This window comes from Cajanus cajan, chromosome 2, assembly GCF_000230855.2.
Source record: "Cajanus cajan strain Asha chromosome 2, NIPB_CcT2T_4, whole genome shotgun sequence".
NCBI classification, from domain to species: Eukaryota; Viridiplantae; Streptophyta; class Magnoliopsida; order Fabales; family Fabaceae; genus Cajanus; species Cajanus cajan.
Window position 1 is genome coordinate 75,159,332 of NC_138518.1, and position 21,803 is coordinate 75,181,134.

A 21,803-nucleotide genomic window follows, 5' to 3' on the forward strand; every position below is an offset into this window, starting at 1 on the left:
TGATAAATAAAAAATTCTCATTTCACTTTTATCTTTTTCATTTTATTCTTAATAAATATACCATGAATCACGATAGTTTTATTATTTTCTCTCTTTAATAAAGAGATGTTGTGTGCTTTTTTCGTTAATTATTTATAAAATTTGAAAATTTGACATTGATGTTAATTTTGGACAGGGAGAGTTAAAAGTTAAAACTCACGAGTTATAAGTGCGTTTTATTTTTTCGAATTTAGATCCTAAATCCTAAACCCTAATATTTTTTTCTATTAATATTGCAGGAGAGAGGCTGGAGAGAGAATATTGCAGGAGAGGATTCAAATTGTATTTTTTCCTAATATTTTTAAAGTTAAACGACGCAATGTCTGTTGTCGTATGAATGAAGCGGATAAATTTGGTTTAAAGCAGTGGCCAGTAAAGCGTAAAGCGACACGTCGTGCGACCTAGACGACACGGCCGCTATAATTAGGGTTTATGGCATCCATGAAATAGATCAATTTGGAGGGAGAGGAAGAGAGAAAAAAGAAAAAAAGGGAAGTTGAATCCAATGGCGTCAAGGGTTTCTCTGAAGGCGAAAGGAAAAAGCTCAAAGGGATCGAAGGCAACGGAAGAGCGATCAGCGAGCGAGTACCTGAAGGAGTGGACGACATGGACGATGAGAAAAGCGAAGGTTATCACACACTACGGATTCATCCCTTTGGTCATCATCATTGGTATGAACTCTGACCCTAAGCCCCCACTTTCCCAGCTTCTCAGCCCCGTCTGATCCATCATCGCCGCGACGTCGTTTTTTTTCTTTCTTTCTTTTGTTTTCCCCCTTTTACATTTGTATGCTTAGTTCTGGATCAACTTTCGCTTCGACATGGTGTGTTCCAAGTGCCTTAGCTTGTTTGCTTTCGGATAATTTTCGAAGACGTAGTAGTAAATAATTCGCTTTTTATAATTGCAATCTTTGCGTTTTCATTTGATATTCTCGCTGGATTATGATTTTGATGGATGGTATACTGTTGATGAATACTGGAAAATTTCTGTGTTACTTTAGGGTTTCGATTTCGTAAGATTTACTGCATCAATTTGGTTTTTTTTTTTCTACATATATTACAATTTAGCTCAGGATCAATGGATGTCATGTGAGAATTTTTCGAGACCAAATTGGGGGCGGGGGATTGATGATTCTTTTTTCCTGTGATTAGAAAAGAAAGATGAAAAATTGATTAGTGCTGGATACATTTCTCCTTAGGTATTTTTAAGAGAAAGAAATAAAAAAAATGAAATAAGTTTTTTTTTTTTTTTAGCTCCTGCATAAATTAATTTGTAGGAATTTTTTCATATTGGTTTTTCCTAAAAATTAAAAGCTAGTTTTAGTTTATAGGGAAATTCATTTCATTTTTTGTTGGATACATTAATGATCATCCAAAGAAGCTCTTTGTCTTGTAAGTTGCAAATGATTTTCTTCTGTGTGGGTTGTACCTCAAAAGAACGAAGATGGATATTTTTGGTTTGAGTAATGATTTTAAGAGGGGGACAAATAGAAATGGTAAACCAGCAGAGCTTTCCTCCTTCGTGACTGATATGGCTGCTGAGCATTCCAAATTGATTTGGCAAGTTTTGAGCACGACGAAACTGCCATCAATTTTGTCAAGATTGAGGATTGAGAAATTCCATGAAACTCAGTTTTCAATTATCTTTTGATAGCGTATTGGTTTACCTTTCTATTGAGTAAACCAATATAAACAAGCCAGGAGTTGGATATTGCAGGTTCAAGTCATTTGAATTGAGGAATGCACCAAATTAGTGCTTGTATGGGAACGACCAATTTAATCACTTATTTTCTTAAAATTAACAAGTATTTCTTTAAAATAAGCTAATGAAAATAAGCTACTTGAACTTGCTTATAAAGATAATCTAGTTTATAGACTAATCACGTTTTTATCTTCATTAATTTGTAATGAAATCTCTTTTTACTCGTTAACTTTTAATCTTTTATATCATTTTATATTTATCAACTAGTTTATTAGTCAATATTATCAAACATTTTTAATTTTTAATTCAATTAGATAGCTTATTACTTTTCATCTCGTAGTTTATATATAAGCTTCAACTGACGTGCAAGCAAATTTATCAATATCCTTGCTGTGCAAGTCTGGCTATAATCGGTTCTGTTTATACAGTATATTATCTGTTAATAAATTGGGTTCTGTTTTTACTTTTTTTATACATGAGATTATCAATTGATATTTTTGATTGGCGCTCATTTGATTTTATTATTTGGAAAGGGCTTACAACATACAATTCTTAGTAAAGGCTTTTTATTGATTAAATTTTATTGAAGATTATAAAATTATGATAAAAAATTATTGAGTAAAATGCGTGATCCGTCACGTTTATGAATTTTAATAATTTTCAATTAAAAAAAGTGTCTAGAGTGTGTTTTTAACATTTTTGTTATGGGAAGTTTTGTGCAAAATTTGTCGATCCATAACAAGTCAAATACAAGACACTCTTTTAGTATGCGTTCACCTTCTCAAGATCTCAAATTAACTGTCTTTTCTGGTAACTCAATCATGCATGGGGGTGCTTAATTGTTTAAGGACGTGTTTGGTAATTAAGCGAGTCACTCGTCGTGATCTTCTGAAATAATTAATAATTGCTGGTGTTTGTATAACTCCAAGAATCGTTTTTTATCCCCAAAATTATGGTGAAAAAAATTAGTGTAAATTATTTGATATTTTGATTTTCAAAGTGGTTTTGTAATTAATTTTGATAGAAGTGAAATTTAATTTAATCACACTATAAGCATAAGCTGAAGTTTTGCAAATTTTCAATGAAAATTAGACCCTATAGTAATTCAGAGAGTTATTTGTTAATAATTGCAAATTAGATGCAGTCATGGAAACCTTGTGAGCTTGACTACAATTATTTCAGATATTCAATTTATCTGTAGTAAATTATATTTTTGTAATTTATCTTTTTTTTAATATTTATCATGATCCTTAGTTTTTTAAAATGTTTATTTTGATTTTTTATCTTCTAAATTTAGATAAATTTAGTCCTTTTGGATCTTTTTTCGATTGATTTAAGACTTGAAACTTTTCTTATAAGATTCGGTTATATAAAAACTATGCGATGCAATTGAAATTCAAACTAAATGTGTTATAAATATGATATAAAAAATAATATTAAAAAAATTTAATTTCATGTTATTTTTTAATTGTTCATGAGATATATTTTTTATATAATTTTCACTAAGTTTATGTTCCTTTTGGATTCAATATAATTACATTTCATGATTTTTATTTAAATGAATCTAATATTATAAGTTCCAAGTTTCATCAATAAAAAAAATTGGTTCACAATCTAGTTACAAAATTAAAAGATCATTGTTTGAGAAGGATAAAATTGATTCAAATAAAAAAATAAAGAATTAAAATGAAACTAAAAATAAATTAAAAAAATAAAATAAAATATCAAAAGTATAATTTAGTTTATTAAATATAAATATAAGTTTTAATATGAAACTTAAATTCTCTCTCGATAAGTTGATTTCTCGTACATTCAATTTTTGCACGAACCAAAGAAGAAAAAACAGGGAGAAAAAATGAAAGCATTTTTTTTCTTTGTAAATTATAATTGAGTTTTAAAAGTTAATATATATATATATATATATATATATGTAATATTTGGAATTAGAAATACTCGATAATCTTAATATATTTATCGGTGACTTTGGGGTCACTTTCTGTTTGTGCACCAATTATTATTGGAACCTTGGAAGAGTCAAAAAGCTGGCCTAGCTAGGCTGTCTATGATTGTAGGATATAGACGGTGAAAGGTAGAACAATTTTAATTGCAAATTTGTAATACACCATGAAACTCCACAAAAATGTGTTACTTTAAACTAAAACCTAACCATAATAATGTATAGGTTAATTAAAATCATAGTCAATAAGGAAAAAGAACACTTAAAAGAATTAGAATTAGAAAGAAAAAAAAATCTACAAAATCATATTATTCATCATGAGTTGAGAATTCCTTAAATAGTAGCATAGTTAAATAAATAGAAATTATCTAAGTTAGAAATTTCTACATTATATTCCAGAAACTTAAAAGATCTATTAAAGGGAGAATATATCATTAAAACGGTAATATATATATATATATATATATATATATATATCATCACACCATAAAACAATTTCTTTATTGTCTAGGCAATTAATAGCTAAGCATATTAAAAAATATATTAAATACCTCTTTTGGTCTCTTACAATATTCTTTGTTTCAATTTAGTCTCACTTTAATTTTTAGTTTCAATTTGGTCCCCAATAATTTAAATCGTTCCAATTTGGGACTTCCGTCTAAATGAATTAAACGGAGTTAACTAGTGGCCACGTGGATACCAGGTGGATGCCACGTAGATGTCACGTAGGTGGATCCAAAAATACTTGAATACACCTGGAACCAGAACGGCCCGTTCTGGTTACATTATTTGTGTGTAAAATTTACACCTGGAACGGGCCGTTCCAGGTCCAAAATTAACACATCAACAGTGTAACCAGAACGGGCCGTTCTGATCCAGAATTTCCTGCACAAAAAAATCAAAATACAAAGCATTTTTTATAGGGAAAATACAAAGCATTTCAAACACTAGATTTAGTAATATTGTTAATGAGGATTAATAACTTCAATCGCTAAACATTTGGGCTATACAGTATATCATTAAGGATGATGCAGTGTATCACTAAGGACAATGGTAACAAGTTTTATTTCATTGTTAGTCAAACTGGAGTGAACCACTTACTACCAAATTGACACTATACAGTCAAGTATAAAATGAAACAATGTTTTTCCTTAAAGTCATTGACGATGTACCCCAACAATAACAACCTGTTCTTGAGGAGGTACCCCTAAACCCTGAATTTTATTTTCAATTTTTGAAATACATTGCGGCATTTTAATCAAGATTTTGAACTGGATAAATTCAAATCAAAGAAATATTTTGGAAGGTCTTATCTTATTTGATTTTCTTTTTTTTAGTTTTATTCATAAATGAATATTAATTTGTTGTATTTTTTATTTATTATATATCTATTAATATAGATATAATAAAAAAATATAATAAAAAGCATGGCGTTCTGGAATGGGTCGTTTTGAATTCAGAACGGGGCGTTCTAAAACCAGAACGGCCCCTAAACCCTAAACTCTAAAATCAGAACGGGTGGTTCTGGTTTCAGGTTTTTTTTAAGAATTTTGGCGTCCACGTGCGCATCCACATGACATCCACGTAGATGCCACGTGGCCAACAGTTAACTCCGTCTAAATCATTTGGACGGAAGTCCCAAATTGCACTAATTTAAGTTATTGAAGACCAAATTGAGACAAAAAATTAAAGTGAGACTAAATTAAAACAAAATAACATTGTAAGGGACCAAAAGAGGTATTTAACCTAAAAAAACATAAATATGTACACATAAGATTTATCCAAATGATTATATATATATATATATATATATATATATATTAATTAATGTTTACGATAACCTTATATTTTAGGATGATACAAATTTTAAAATAACATAAAATTAATATATATATATATATATATATATATATATATATATATAACAAGTTTCTGTATAATATTTATTAAATTAATAAAGAATTAATAGAAAAATGTTAAAAGAATTTTGACAAAACTATAAATAATATCGATATAACTTATTCAAATATACCACTCAAGTATAAATTTGACAAGTGTGTAAAACAACTAGTAATAAATATTTTAGTTTAATTAGAGTTTTGAGTTCAAATTTTACAATTTTATTAAATATTTGAGGAAGGAATTTTATTACTTATAGTAGTCCTATCAGTTGAAATAAGATTTTTTTTTTTTATATTAAAGATACTCGTAGTTTTTATATATATAAAATAGAACTCACCACTATTGCACTTCTTAAAATTGGATGGATTCCCACAATAACTAGGAACATATTCTCTAATGGACTATTTCATTATTAACTATAAATTATTAAAAACAATAAAATTGTTTAAATTTCGTCGTTTATTTAGTTAATTTCCTTTTATAATAATAAATGTATGCTAGAAAAAAAAAATATTAACAAGTGCCTTATTAACAACACTTTAGACCTGCCAAACTGATCATCCACATTCAGAGCATGCATGGCATGAAACACGGTTTTGACTTTCTTTTATCATCCTTGCTTCTTGTTAGTGCATTCTGTTTGACAATTTTAATCGTCTCTCATTTTAATTGTGTTCTTCCATTCAACTTTGCTATTGATTAGACTAACGAATATTCAATATCAACATACAATTATGCTGCTTAAAAGAAAACTTACTATTTTCTCTCTATCTTTCATTTGGTGGGCATAAGATTCACATTGCCTTTCCTAAAGATTGAAAAAGTAAATAGAGATTATATTTTATATATGAATTAAGAGTGCTAGCTTTTATTCTTATGGATTTTTTGTCCCGCGAGCTCTTTTTAATTAACACAAAACTTAATTCTAATGCTATTATTTAATAAAAGAGTTAAAAGCGAATAAGTTTTAGTTTAGCAAATAGGTTCTCCAAATGATATGGACGTAAAGACATGATGTTGATATAGTCTGTGATACATATATAATGTGGCACTAACATAACTTAATATTGTAATATATAAAATATTTAAAAATATATTAGATTTTCATTCGATGGTGCTAATCTCGATTTGACAATAACATAACGTGATAATGCAATATGCGAAATATTTAAAAAATATATTAGATCTCTCACTTTATTAATGTGACAACAACGTAACATTAATATAACATGTGAAATATTTAAAGATGGTATTATATATATACGGTTAATTATAATAATTAATCATTGAGCTAATAATTATTTTAATATATAAATAAATAGTATAAATATATATAGTTTAATTAGTATCAAAATTATGCATATATATATATATATATTCATAAATCTAAGATGAGGAGATTTGAGAGAAAACGTAAGTAATACCAATATATTGTAGCCATACATTATAAAAATCAGAGTACCATATAAATATGTTTTGTAATTGATTGAATAAAAAATATTAAAAGATATATTATTTTTGTTAAGAAATTAAAAGATATATTTGACTCTTATTTATATAGAGTTTATCGTAGGTTTAATTCTATAGGTAACTATTAACTTCCTAACTAAAACTACAACTAGGTGAGCTTCTAATTCATGATCTTTATTATATATATTTACTAGTATTGACATGGAAAATAATATTAATATTGATAATGTCACTAGCAAATTGATACTAATAATATTGATAGTATCATTAATATATTGATAGATAAAATAGTAATTTAATAATATAAATATATGAAAATGAAGTTAATAAAAATATATGATATAAATATAGAGTGGGATAATTGATTAAACGTTAGTCGTGAGTTTGTTTTATAATTGTACTCCGAAATCTTTTTGCATTCTAGTCATATTTTTTAAATTTTGGCATGTGTGCAATTATGGTGACTATTTCAATTCTTTCTTCTTGTTTTCACTTTTTTACTTTGTATTTTCTTTGTTATTTGTTTTTGGCATTCTAGTTAAACATAATACTTAAGTTTAGACTTTTTTTTTTTTTTACAGAGTTTAGACCCTTTAACTTGTTAAAGTAATTTTCTTGATCATTTATTTACTTATTACAAAATAGATTTCTTGAACAAGTTTTTAAGATAAGTCAATCATTTATATGTATAAATTAGAAGTCAAACATATCTTGAAAACTCACTTGTTGAGTACTAGGAAATATCACTCAAAAAGTCTCTCAACTAATAGAGATAATTGTGTGTATATAAATTCATATTCATAATTTTATTTGAATGATGTGAGACCTTACTTGTATATCTCAACAAAATAATCTACCGTATTAATTTTTACCTCCCCTTGTAAATTGGATGATTGCATTGTTTGTTCAAAAAGGGAGATGAATCATGGATAGTGCATACAGGGGGACATTTGAAGGAACACATGGTTTACTGGTATTCCATAATTGATTTGCCTTGGACATAATAATAGGAGAATTTTTACTTTACTCAATCAATCATTTGAGAGATTAGTTCTTGGGTTAAATTTATGTCATATCATTAATTTTAAACTATGTCATCATTTTACATTTTAAGGATATGGTAATTAACTAGTGGGAGGATAATTTGGAAAACCCTAATGAGTATTTACCAGGATGGTGGCATTAAAGAAGTGACACTTTGCCTTGGCATTGTTTGATTTTTTTTAGTACCCGAGGTTTTGAGATGATGTAGTGCAACTTCAGCACAGTATCACAGTTGTCATTGCTCTTGGTTGGATAGTTTGAGATGGTTGTTTGGTATTTTGAGTATGTCAATTTCAATAACAGTGGAATAAGGCTCACAACATGAGTTGTCACTGTTGGGGCTATAAGAAAATCAATATTCGCAACTTCTTATTCTCTCTCTTTCAATGGGTTATGGCGTTGTGCGACCCACTCTTGGTGGTCTTGTGTCAAAGGTTCTTTTACTCGAAATAACCTACATTCTGCCATCGGAATTGCTGAATATTACTGCATATGTTGGGACCATCAATGTTGTATCCAGAAGGGCTAGGCTCCTTCCAGTTGTTCCGCACCTTCCTGTCTTCTTTCACCTAAGGTTATAAAATACGTAATTGATAATTAGTTTTCTGTTTTTAAAAAAATACTCTCTTTATTTTTTACTATAAAAAATAAAACAAATTTTTTAAATATAAATAAATTTAACTACTTTTATTTTATTCAATATATAGTTTTTTAGTTGTATTTTTTTACATCTATATTAAGGATAATTTAGAAAAATATTATAAAAATAATAAAATATAATACAAATAATAATTATTTTTAATTATTTTTACTTATAATAAAAAAATAAATAAAGTAACTGATAAGGAGTTAAAAATAAATAATAAAAACTTAAATAAAATAAAATAATTTTTTTTTATTTTAGATGCAACATCATTAATCAACATATTTATTTTATTGATTCATCTCGGAAAAGGTATCAAAATAATTAATTTTTAAAAGTATCATAATAATTCCCTAATGATAATTACAAAATTGCACAAATTCAGTTGACGAAGTTTTATCAGAAATAAAATTTAAGCTATGATCGATAATGATTAATGAGCTATTCATTTTTTTTTATTTTATTCATATCCACTATTTCAGACCAAATAACGGGCTTATATTTTCATAATATATCATTTCACATAATCACATCATGGCAAGGAGGACTACATTGTGGCACTGCGATAACTTTTCGAGGATAAGATATTTCAACCGTAGTTATCATGTATAAAAGAAAAAATATGGTATGGTATTATACCTAAAAAGCCATTGTCAACAACTGGGTTTTGACGAGTCAAGAAAGCACACTAATGAACTCATGCACCATGTCTTCTCAACTTGCCTTTATTACCACATAAAACTCTAATTCTCTTTGTTTATGATGCTCTTCAATTTGGAGAAAGCCTACAATAATGACAAACCTAAGGAACTTGTCCGATTAGCACACTAAATTAAATGCTATTCAATAAAAAGTTTTAATTAATAACTAGAATCAAGATAATTCGTGCCTTTAATAATTATACATAAACAAATATTAAGAGATATATGAAAAAATTTATTTTTATTTTTATTTTTACATTTTAAGAAGTATAATAGTTCACTAAAAAGTGAAGACCAAATGATGATTATCAAAATGTATTCCTTTTATATTAGGTATAGATTATAGTCAAATAAAGATAATAAAAACACGTTATATGATACTTCCTCCAGATTTAAATATAAAAAATAGATAAAATTATTCAAATATTTGACTAATAAATATAAGATTATTATTTTTTTACTTATATTTAGAATCGAATCGAGGAGAGTATTAATGAATGGAGATTATCTGACGCATCATTTAGCAACAATGTTTTGTGCATTGTACTGACTAATTTAGGATTTTTTATCCCAAATCTTGTATAATATTACCCAATTTCTTAAAGAAATTACCTTTATTTAGACGTTTATATGGGAAGAATTACAGCATGATAAAATTAACTCTGACGATATTATGGCCAGACAATATGATGTTGGACCACTGGTTCAATTGTCCTCCAGACAAGTACCTTGAGTTTTGATGGAGTTGTGGAGTGGAGGCTTCGAGCCACATGTTTATTATGCATGGTAAAATACTAGCATCATCGCATGCATATCACTTAACAAGCATGTGTTATGCTTCTTGCTCCCAAATTAAATCCAAAAAAATATATATTATGAGTATTTTAATGGAGTAATTATTATATTTTTTTTGAAAATTTTTAAACATTTTAATATAAAATATTTTGTTTGGATGAAAAATTTATAAAAAATTTATTTATTTTTTCTCACCTTCATTTTCTCTTTCAAAATTGATATAAAAAATATCAATATTTTTTTAATCATTGAATATTTAAATTATTTTATAATTACTAAATATTACTCAATATTATTTTTAAAAATTATTTAACATTTTAAAATGGCTAATATTTAGTTTTGTAAGATTAAATCTAACAAAATTAATATATATTTGTTTAAAATCAATTTTATTTATAATAAAAATAAAATTATGTTATCAAAATTTAAATTTAAAAAGTTTGCATTGATTTATCAACAAAAACAATTAAAAAAATTATAAAATTTGAAATCAAAGTAATTTAAAATTTTAATAATTTCAAATTTTTTGAATTTTCATTCAAACACAGGTGAATTTTTTGTATTGTTAAAATGGAAAAAGATAAAAGATATAGTAAGATTAATTCCAATCTGATTAAAATATTTTTTTAATTAATGAGAATTATAAAATTAAAGGGACATATCAACATTAATTTCAAGTCATTTGAAAATATTTTTTTTATCAATAATAATAATAAAATTTGAGTTTAAGACTTTATATAGTATTAGTCAGTTTGAATATAAGTTTAGAAACATTTTAAAAACTTTTCTATTAAAAAAGCTCTTTATCTATACCTATAATAAAGGATATACATTTTAGTAATCACCATTTTGCTTTCTACTTTTTAGTGGATCTTTATATCCTTAATGTAATATTTTTTCCTTATATATTTTATAACTTATAATACTTGTCTATGTATAATTATTTGAGGCACGACTCTTCTAGTTTTCAATAGAAAAAGTTCTATAAAACTCTTATAACGTGTATCTAAACATATTGTATGAACCTCAACTCTTAAGACAACATATCTTAATGATTCAAACCAAATTTAAAAACATGTTAAAATTTATTTTTTGAAATATATAATGTGACTGATAATAGAAAATATATAATCTTATTAGTAATAAATAGATTATCTTTTTTGGTATTTGCTCTTATCTTCTTTATTTTACTTTTAATAATTATACAATTTATTAGGATAAATATGTTATTTTCTCTCTTTTTTTAACAAAGACACACAATGTATTTTTTTTTTTTCACGGGTAAATAGAAGAGTAATATAGAAGTATGGATTTATATTAATAATAGATAACATTGTGGAATTGGATGATATTTGATATAATGAACTAAAAGTCTAAAAGTAATTTAATTGGCGAGAGTAACATAGAAGTGTAGATTTAGGTAGTGTTTGTTTCCGGGAGAGTACTGTATACGAGCAAAGAAAGGCGTGGAAAGTATCGTTTGTTTTTCCTGATTTGGAACGAAAGAAAGGTGAAGAAAGGAGAGGGAAAGCACTGTTGCTCTCCTCGCACAAAAGGGAAGAAAGGAGGTGAAAGACACGTAAGATTTGAAAATCTAAAAATACCCCTCCCATGCATGTGCCATGCAGCAGAAGAACGAAGCATAATCGATTATGCTGTATATATATACAGCATAATCGATTATGTTGTATATATATACAAAGCATAATCGATTATGCTTTGTATATATATACAGCATAATCGATTATGCTGTATATATATACACAGCATAATCGATTATGCTGTGTATATATATACAGCATAATCAACATAATTGATTATGTTATATGTTATACATATAACATAATCGTGTATATATATATATATATATATATATATATATATATATATATATATATATATATATAAAATATTAATATTTAATATATAATATTTTAAATTAATATAATTATTTAATATTAATATTTAATTTATATATATATTTTAAATATTTATTATATATATATATATATATATATTTAATATTTAATATTTAATTTATATATATATTTTAAATATTTAATATATATATATATATTTAATATTTAATATTTAATTTATATATATAAATTAAATATTAATATTTTTATTTTTTCACTTTTATATATATTAAAGTTTGTTTATTTATATTATACAATTTTTTTATATTAAAAAAATCCTATTATTTAAATATTAATATCAAAAAGTGAAAATATAAAAAAATAATACCTGTTTATAAAATTAAAATAATAATATTTTTTATTTTTATTAATATTAATATTATTTATTATAATTAGTATCATTATTATTTATTATGATTCTTATTATTTTTTTAATATTTATTTTTATTCTTATCATTATTTATTATTTTTTTAAAAATTATACTTATTAATATAATTTTATTGTAATTATTATTATTTATAATAAATAATATTATACTCATTTTTAATTTAAGGGTAAAAGTATATATCATATATATATTTATTAAATTTTAATTTTGATCTATCATTAAATTTAAAGTAAATATTTAAATTAAATTATTTTTAATATTTTTTAATTTTTTAATTAAAATTTATATATTTATTTTTTAATTATAATAATTATAAATTTTTTTAACTTAAGGGTAAAATAGTAATCTTACACAATTATCAATTAAAAAATTTATTTTTATCTATCACATCAATCAATTCACTCACAAACTTTCTCTACACTTTCCACTCACTTTCCCTTAATCCAAACAACCTCACTTTCCATTCACTTTCCCTTCAAATCTTTAATTTTCCACTCTCCCTTTTCCATCTTCAAATCCAAACAAAGCCTTAGAGAGACAAATAGATAGAAGAAAGAAAAATGTAAATGCGGTATAAATAACATGATGTAATAAAAAGAGAAAGAAATAAAAAAATAATGAAATGTGTAAATTGAGTTAATTATTCATACACTGACTACTACGATTAGCCTTAGACGGGGAAGGGTTAGGATAGCTAGAAACATGAAGACTTAAGTTCAATCTTCATTATAATCATCTTTATAATTTTTCTAATTAAAAAAAAAAAAAATCACCCTGCAGTGTAAGTGTAAATTAACTAAGTATACAAAAAAACCGTGGCAGTGTTTACATGTGGTGACTTAAATCCGGGCCTTGAAGTCATTTATTACAATTCAATCTAAAGTTCACGGAGAGGATCCTTTCCCGTAATGTGCACGTTACCATAAATTGGACCTCATCCCCATGGTTGAAAACCTTAATTCATTCTGAGATGGAGTTGGTTGGGAGATGATGTAGGGAATATTATTAATAATTAACGACAGGGATAGTCCTCGAAACCATACTTTAAAAAAAAAAAAAAAAAGAACAGTTGTCAACCGTCTTCCTCTCTCGAACAACAAGAAGAAAGAGTTGAAAGTTGAAACAGCATCACCCTTGACTCGTAGCAGAGTAACCAAAATGTCCGAACCCTCAATTCCTTGATTTGACTTCACTATCCATTCCGATTCCCTACCCTTTCTAATATTTTACTTCCTTTGCTTTTTCACTTTTTATTCATTCCTTATTCTCGCAAATTCCGATGACAATCGTCCCCGCCGGTAAGATAAACAACCGCGCCAACTAATTCCGTGCTGACCGCAGCAATGAATACGCCTCCAGACGGTGCCGCCGTCGCCGCCGCATCCAGCGTTGGCGAAGGTTACCTTTCTCTCTCTCTATCTTTTCGTTTATAACTTTGTTTTTGTTCTCTTCTTAAAATGAATTATGAGTTTGTTTAGGAGGAGAGAGAAGCATAAACTCGGAGCTATGGCATGCTTGTGCCGGACCGCTTCTCAGCCTGCCTTCGCCTGGAACTCACGTCGTTTACTTCCCTCAAGGCCACAGTGAACAGGTCCTTTACTTCACCTCAATTCACGTCGTTTACTTCTCATTCACCTTCTATTTTAAGTTTTTTTTTGTTGTCGTTGCGAACTATAACCATTCATTTTGACTCCTTGTTTCAGGTGGCAGCGTCTTTGAAGAAAAACGTGGATGCTCAAGTCCCGAACTACACCAATCTCCCCTCCAAGATACCGTGTCTTCTGCACAATGTCAAATTGCATGTATGCGGAAATTTCTGCCTATAAATGTTTGCTTCACACCATTTTTCTTTCTAATTTTTTGCATTTTTTCGTCTTTCTTTTCCCAGGCAGATCAAGACACAGATGAAGTATATGCTCAGATGACACTTCAGCCTGTAACTTCTGTAAGTACTTTTGGAGTGGAGTGTTTTATAACACTATTTAAAACTGTACAGTACTACATGCAAGACATTGAATTGCAATGTGGTGTACAAGTATAGCTCTATTGTATCCTAATTGCGAAAAGATTCGATGTTGGAAAAAATCTTTTTAACTTTTGCTAGAAATTTGGAGAACATACTTCTGCATGTCCCTACACAATGTTTCCAATTTCATCTAATTTGTTGATGTTATGTTTGTAGTTCGACACCGATGCGTTGTTAAGATCAGATATTTCTCTCCGGTCCAGTAAGTCACAACCTGAGTTTTTCTGTAAACAACTGACGGCAAGTGATACGAGTACTCATGGAGGTTTCTCTGTACCCCGCCGTGCTGCTGAGAAGATTTTTCCCCCTCTTGTAGGCGATGTTTCCTATTTTAGTTCTTCATGTACGGAGTGAGAGTTTGATCTAGTTCCTTTTTTTTTTCTTTTTTTTTTTCTTCTATATATAGGATTACTCTGTACAACCTCCTGCTCAAGACCTCGTGGCCAGGGATTTGCATGATAATACTTGGAGATTTCGCCATATATTTCGTGGTATGTTTACATAAATCAATTTGTTAGTTGAAACTGTTGTACTGTTATGTGCTTATTCTGGCTGTAATTTGTTGACCCATTGTCAAGCCTTCTTCTCAAAATCTTTTGCCTACTAGGACAACCAAAACGTCACTTGCTTACTACTGGATGGAGTCTATTTATCAGTCGAAAAAGGCTTTTGGCTGGAGACTCTGTTTTGTTTGTAAGGTAAGACTTGTTATGCTTACCTTTTATAGGTGTCGGAGTTCATGGTTTACGAAGTTATATTACATTATGTTGATGTACTGAAATCAAACTTCACCATTTACTAGATTTCCTGATTTCTGATGTTTCTGGTCAGAGATGAAAAGCAGCAGCTTCTTTTGGGTATCAGACGAGCTAACAGGCAACCCTCCAATTTATCATCTTCAGTACTATCAAGTGATAGTATGCACATTGGAGTTCTGGCTGCAGCTGCTCATGCTGTTGCAAACCATAGTCCCTTCACCGTGTTCTATAATCCGAGGTCAATATCTTTGATTACTTTATTATAGCAGTACTTATGAGTAATTTATTTGACTATCAGTTTTCTTTCCTGTCTGTCAAATGAGATTGCAATAGCATATGAACCTGAATGCTCAGTTCTAATTTTTTTTATACTCAAATCCATTCCTTTGCATACAGGGCTAGTCCCTCAGAATTTGTTATTCCTTTAGCCAAGTACTACAAGGCAGTGTATAGCCACCATATATCATCTGGTATGCGCTTCCGAATGATGTTTGAAACTGAAGACTCGGGAACAAGAAGGTACTCAATTTGAGACCATGTACCATATTTGTGCACTGTAGATGCTAAGTTGAAAATAATGTATTGATGAAGAAAACTGGGTGGTTGAATGTTATAAATGGAAGACGGAAATAGTTTAGCTTGCAAGTTTGTTTCTGTCTGAAACAATACTTGATTTCTTCATTAAATTTACTTAGAATGGACATGTTGATATAGTATTGTTGAGATGATTTTCTGGAAGTTGAGGTTATCTTGGAAATAATTTTTATAAGGAATATTACATTCAATTGTATTGCAGACATATGGGTACAATAATAGGTGTCAGTGATCTAGATTCTGTGAGATGGAAAAATTCGCTATGGCGGAATTTGCAGGTACAATTTATGTCATCTTTTAGCAATTCAATGTGATAAAATTTACCATCCACAAGTAGATGAACCTTGGATTGCTTGTACTTTTATTTTAAATGCCTCTACCCGTTTTTAGCTTTATAAAAGCCATATACGAGTTATGCATATATGTTCAGGTTGGCTGGGATGAATCAATTGCTGAGGAAAGGCAAAGTAGGGTCTCAGTATGGGAAATTGAACCTGTGACGGCTCCATATTTCATCTGCCCCCCTCCTTTGTATAGATCCAAGAGACCTAGACTACCAGGAATGCCAGGTGAATAATTTTTTCGGCACACACCTTTTAGGTGCAAAAATGATTTATGCTGGATTTTTCTCAAACAACCTCTGCTAGATTCTTTCATTCTTAACCTTCTTACTTTTTTCCACCAAAACTTTTTGTTTATAAAATTGGAACATGCTAATGAGTGTGCCCTTAGGGTGCTAGTTAAGGAAATAAAACTATAAAAGTAGAAAATGTTTATTGAGAATAAAAACATTTATTATATTGAGAACACAAATCATTTAGTACTTGCATTTTTAAGAAATTTGAAGCATTTAATAAAATGTATTGAATGCTTTTTAACCACTGTCCTTGAGGTAATCATTAGGGCAATTAGGGCTTTGGTTAAGAAAACAAAAGTAGAAAATACTTCCTTCGTCTCATAATAAGTGTCATTTTAGGTTATTTTATATGGACTAAAAAAAAGCTAATAAATAGTAAATGAAAGAAAATAGTGATTTTACAAAATTAACCTTTTGATTAATTTTTTTTTTACTATAAATGGTGCAACAGCAACACAAAAACCACTTTTTATATAATATTATTGAGATAAATGAAAAAAAAGTAATTGATACTACATTAAAAAACTATCATGACACTTATTTAGAAACTTATTTTTTGTTCTAATGCAACACTTATTAAGAGATGAAGGAAGTATTTAATAAAAAATGAGAGCATTTGCTGTGTTCACCACACAAAAATCATGCAATACTTGCTTTTGAATCATGGTCAGCTGGGCAAAACATATATCTAGATTGAGTATAAATGTATAATAGCCACTCTCTCTAAACTCATATATAAACAAAATTCCCTAAATTCACATATATTAAGGAAATTAATTAATTTCATTTAATTTTATTGATTTCATGTAAAAACTAAACTTTACTTCCTAAATTACCCTTAATAAATTTCACTGGAAATAGTAATTACATTTAATTTAAAGTTATATTTTTTGGAATGGTAGCATTAAATATGATCAAGTTAGTTATAATTTGTTTATATTTAAGTCAAAAAGTTTTAGGTACTTTTTTGCTTATACATGAGTAGAGAAGGACTACTGACCAACGAGTGCAGTGTGCAACCAGACATAAACATATTGAGTAGTGGCAAAAAATTAGAAAAAATGATTAGCACTTATTTACCAATTACACCTGAAATACTTGGGAGTGACCTGCCACTGTGGTCAACCCCCTCCCTGTGCCCCTGACTTAGCAAGAACCTATCAAATTTCTCAATGAAGACAAACTTGTATTCAATATGAACATCGGAAATTTGTTTACACTGATGTATTTTTGTAATTTATTTTTTAAACTTATTGCAGATGATGAGCCTGATTTCAATAACGGTTTGAAGAGAACAGTGCCTTGGCTCGGTGATGATACATGCATGAAGGATCTTCAAGCTCTTCCTGGCTTGAACTTAATTCAATGGACGAATATACAGCAAAATCCTGCTCTGGCTAGCTCATTGCAGCCAAATTATGTGCCTTCCATGCCTGGATTCCTTCAGCAAAATCTTGCTGGTGCAGATATTGCAAATCAGCAAGGGTTTTCTACTCCACAAATATCTCAATCAAACAATGTATCCGTCAATGCTCAGAATATACTTCAGACTTCCTGGCAACTTGATCACATTCAAAAGCTACCGTCCACACCTAGTGCATTAGGAATGGTGACGCAGCCGCCGCAGCAATTGGGTGATATTACCCAACAACAAAGGAACTTGACAAATCAAACTTTATCACAGAATCAAGTTCACACCCAACTTCTGAATCCCCAGAGTCTTGTCCAAACTGATAATATTCTTCAACAGCAACAATCATCCATTCAAAACCACCAACTGCTGACAAGTGTGTCTCAGAACCCACCACAGCAACATCAACAATCTACTATGGGTCAGAATCAACGGAAAAATTCATTTCAACCCTCTATGCCGGATCATTTTAATCAACAATTACAGATGTCTGATAATCAGGTTCGGCTTCAGTTGTTACAGAAGCTTCAACGGCAACAACAAACTCTCTTGGCACAACAGTCTGCATTGCAGCAGCCTGCTCAAATTCAAAGCCAAGATCAGTGGAGACAGATTTTAGATGTAGCACACAACTCTAGTGTCCGAACTCCTGGTCAAGTACCGGAAAATCTTCCTACACTTCAAAACTCTCTCCCTGAGGCTAATACTATCACCCATCGGATAACAATGCCCAGTAGCCAGAAAAATATTCAATTCTCTCATCTATCTCAGCAACCTGCCTTGCTGTTTGAAACGTCTGGCCATGTTGGACTTCCCCCTACAGTTAAATCCAATCCACTTTCTGCTTCTGGTGGAAGTGTACTGACTGGAGCAGGGCAATCAATAATTACTGATGATGTCCCATCTTGTTCCACTTCACCTTCCACAAATAATTGTGCCAGTACACTTCCTCCAGTGATAAGTTCCCAGATCCATAAGAGTACAACAATAGGGGATGACATGGCTCAATCTTCTGTCACAATCTTGAGTCCAAGTGCCTTAGAAACCATGTCATCTGCAAACAAGTTAAAAGATGTACAGCCGAAGTATGAAGTAAAGCCTTCTTTAAACATTTCCAAAAGTCTGAATCAAGGGAATGTTGCCCCTGAGACATACTTGAATGGTGTTGTCCAGACAGACTATTTGGATTCAACATCTTCTACAACTTCACTTTTCCATTTTCAGAGTGATACTCGTATACATCAGAATAATAACCAATTTTCTTACAATCCCCAATCAATGTATTTTAGAGACAATAGTCAAAATGCAGAAGTTCAGGCTGATGATAGGAGCAATGTTCCATATTTCAATAACCTGAATGGCCAAATGGAGTTGCCACCAAATCTAGGCACAGTGGGGCTGGGGAATGATTTGTCAAATAATTTTTCTTCAGGAGGCTTGCTTGGAGACTATGAAAATAACAGAGTTGTTCAGCCAGAACTTTCATCTTCAATGGTTTCACAGACATTTGACGTCCCTGATATGAGCTTCAATTCAATTGATTCTACGATAAATGGTAGTAGCTTCTTGAACAAGGATGCATGGGCTCTGCCACCTCCACCTCCACCTCCACCACAACATCAGTTTCAGCGGAGGAGAACATACACCAAGGTTTAGTATTGTTTTATTAATAAACATGTCTCGATGGTAGATGTATGTTTCTTGATTAGAATGTTTGTTTATAGCCATTATGTTGCTCTAACTTCTAAGTTAGTATTTTGTTCTTATAGGTCTACAAACGTGGAGCTGTGGGAAGGTCCATAGACATAGCACGATATTCAGGTTACGAGGAGCTTAAACAGGATCTGGCACTTATGTTTGGTATTGAGGGACGACTGGAAGAGCAACAAAGGATTGGATGGAAACTTGTATATGTAGATCATGAGAATGATGTTCTGCTTGTGGGAGATGACCCATGGAAGTAAGTCCTATTGTTTCTTTTTTCGTCAGATTTGCTTTTTTCCACATGGATGCTACTCCCTTTTTCTAAATTCAGAAGTCATTTTTTCTCCTTACTAGCCTACAAACAACCACAATAGAAACCTTTTCCCACTGGGTTGATTGCATGGATAAAATGATAATCTAGTAAATAATATCTTACTAGCATACCTACTGGCACACCGAACACTTTCCTACTTCCCTTTTTCTTGTATTTTACGAGTATCAAGATCATGAAAATTAGAAGTAAAAACAATTTGTTTGGAACTTTGTATGATGAAAAATATCAAGCCCCAAAATAATTGGATAATGTGCATCATGTACAAGTTGTGATTCCTGAATTTGAAAAATGTGCCTATGCATGTGGTTGTATCCGATGATGAAATTAGATTAATTCCTAAACCCTATTATTGTTGTTGCTATTATTGTAATTTGATATCTTAATTGCTTGTTATTGATATTTCAGGGAGTTTGTTGACTGTGTTCGCTGCATTAAAATACTTTCTCCTCAAGAAGTTCAACAAATGAGCATGGATGGAGATTTTGGCCATGGCGGCCTTCCATATCCAGCAGGTAGCAGCTCTGATGGTGGGAATACTTAAATGGCGTCCAGGAATTTCTGTGTTAGTAGCTTAATTTGTATTTCGGAGACATTCATTGCCGTTGTCCAAAAGGTAGTGGGGCATTTCTGTGGACGATTTTTTCGTGGTGTTGCAGCCAGGGTAATGTTGCAAGTTAAAAGGATAAATTTTGTCACTGCTCTGTACAGCTGAATTTGAAGAGCCAGTAGAAGAAAAGGTGGAAAAACGTGCTGCACTCAATCTATCGCTTCCATTAAGGTTGTTAACCTGGTAATGAATCAAATATTTGGTCCACAGGCACACCCTAACAGATATGTTAAGCCATGTTGTAAAGTTGAGCCAGAGTTCTCTTGGCAGTGTTTGAAATATCTATTTAATTCAGCGTATTGTAGAAAGAAAGGCTCAAATATAACGGCATAGTTCAGTAGCGTCTGAAAGTAGGCTTTGTGCGGTCTATGAGGAGTTATTGGCGTTTGAATTGAAAGGTGGCTTTTTAGTTGACCCTTTTAGAAACACTCGGCAGCTATTGAGCAAATTTCCACTAATCCTAATGTAGTAAGTACTAGTGTTGTAAACTTAAAAGTAATGTTGTATGTATTGTATCATGTATTTATGGCCAAATAGATATTGAAGCATCCAATACAGAAAAACAATGGATGCATTATATTGCTGTAAAAAATAATTCACTAAATTTTGCATTTTCATTTTATTATTTATATCAAAATCATATATGTACCCGAACAAATCATGTTCTTCATCAATTGATTATTCATCATGTGAAGGGTTCTCATTCGAATTCCTGATTTAGAATGCCGTCGTTATGCCAAATAAAGGGCGAATGAAAACAAACGAGAACCAACGATAAAAATGTCAGTTAAATTATTTTATTACAATTCTCTTTGGAGTGAATGTATGGTGTTTATACTGTTTTTTTTTTTTTTTTTTTTAGATTTATGGGAATTGAATTTGATATAAGGAATATTCAGCATTCATACACTTTGTTTAACTAATTGAGCAAGATAGATTTTATTATATACGATGTTTCCAGCTAAACTTAAGAAAATGAGCGGCTGAATTCTTCTCCATTATGGTGTTTCCAGCTGAACTTAGGAAGAAGAGCGAGAAATTTTAAGCGTGTCTAAATTTTGGGCCGAGAATTAGATTTGTAACTGGCCCAAAAAATTGAACCTTATAAAGAGACTTTTTTGTTAAGTACATCTCTATTCATTACTAATACACTTTTCTTATTCATTTTTTTT

The 21,803-nt window shown here is 29.7% G+C and overlaps 2 protein-coding genes across 4 annotated transcripts; both read left to right on the forward strand.

Annotated features, from left to right (window-relative positions):
• The first annotated feature begins 429 nt into the window (after positions 1-429).
• On the forward strand, positions 430-946 carry LOC109799667 (mitochondrial import receptor subunit TOM7-1). The gene has a single exon (XM_020360271.3). The coding sequence runs from the start codon at positions 545-547 to the stop codon at positions 761-763; it is 219 nt and encodes a 72-aa protein (XP_020215860.1). The 5' UTR covers positions 430-544; the 3' UTR covers positions 764-946.
• A 12,495-nt stretch (positions 947-13,441) lies between these two features.
• Positions 13,442-21,253, forward strand: LOC109799397 (auxin response factor 5). 3 transcript variants are annotated; one of them, XR_014431799.1, is made up of 14 exons: positions 13,442-13,958; positions 14,039-14,151; positions 14,264-14,362; positions 14,449-14,505; positions 14,743-14,898; positions 14,993-15,077; positions 15,194-15,284; positions 15,418-15,582; positions 15,741-15,863; positions 16,141-16,216; positions 16,369-16,507; positions 17,835-19,636; positions 19,740-19,946; positions 20,430-20,573. XR_014431799.1 is itself a non-coding variant. In XM_083069065.1 (14 exons), the coding sequence occupies exons 1-14, from the start codon at positions 13,904-13,906 to the stop codon at positions 20,563-20,565; spliced, it is 3,288 nt and encodes a 1,095-aa protein (XP_082925191.1). In that variant the 5' UTR covers positions 13,446-13,903; the 3' UTR covers positions 20,566-21,253. The 3 variants fall into 3 exon arrangements, 2 of the variants coding, with proteins under 2 accessions (XP_082925191.1, XP_082925192.1); XM_083069065.1 differs by having other exon boundaries at positions 13,446-13,958; positions 19,756-19,946; positions 20,430-21,253; XM_083069066.1 differs by lacking the exons at positions 13,442-13,958; positions 14,039-14,151; positions 14,264-14,362; positions 14,449-14,505; positions 14,743-14,898 and having other exon boundaries at positions 14,936-15,077; positions 15,389-15,582; positions 19,756-19,946; positions 20,430-21,253.
• Positions 21,254-21,803: the final 550 nt, after the last annotated feature.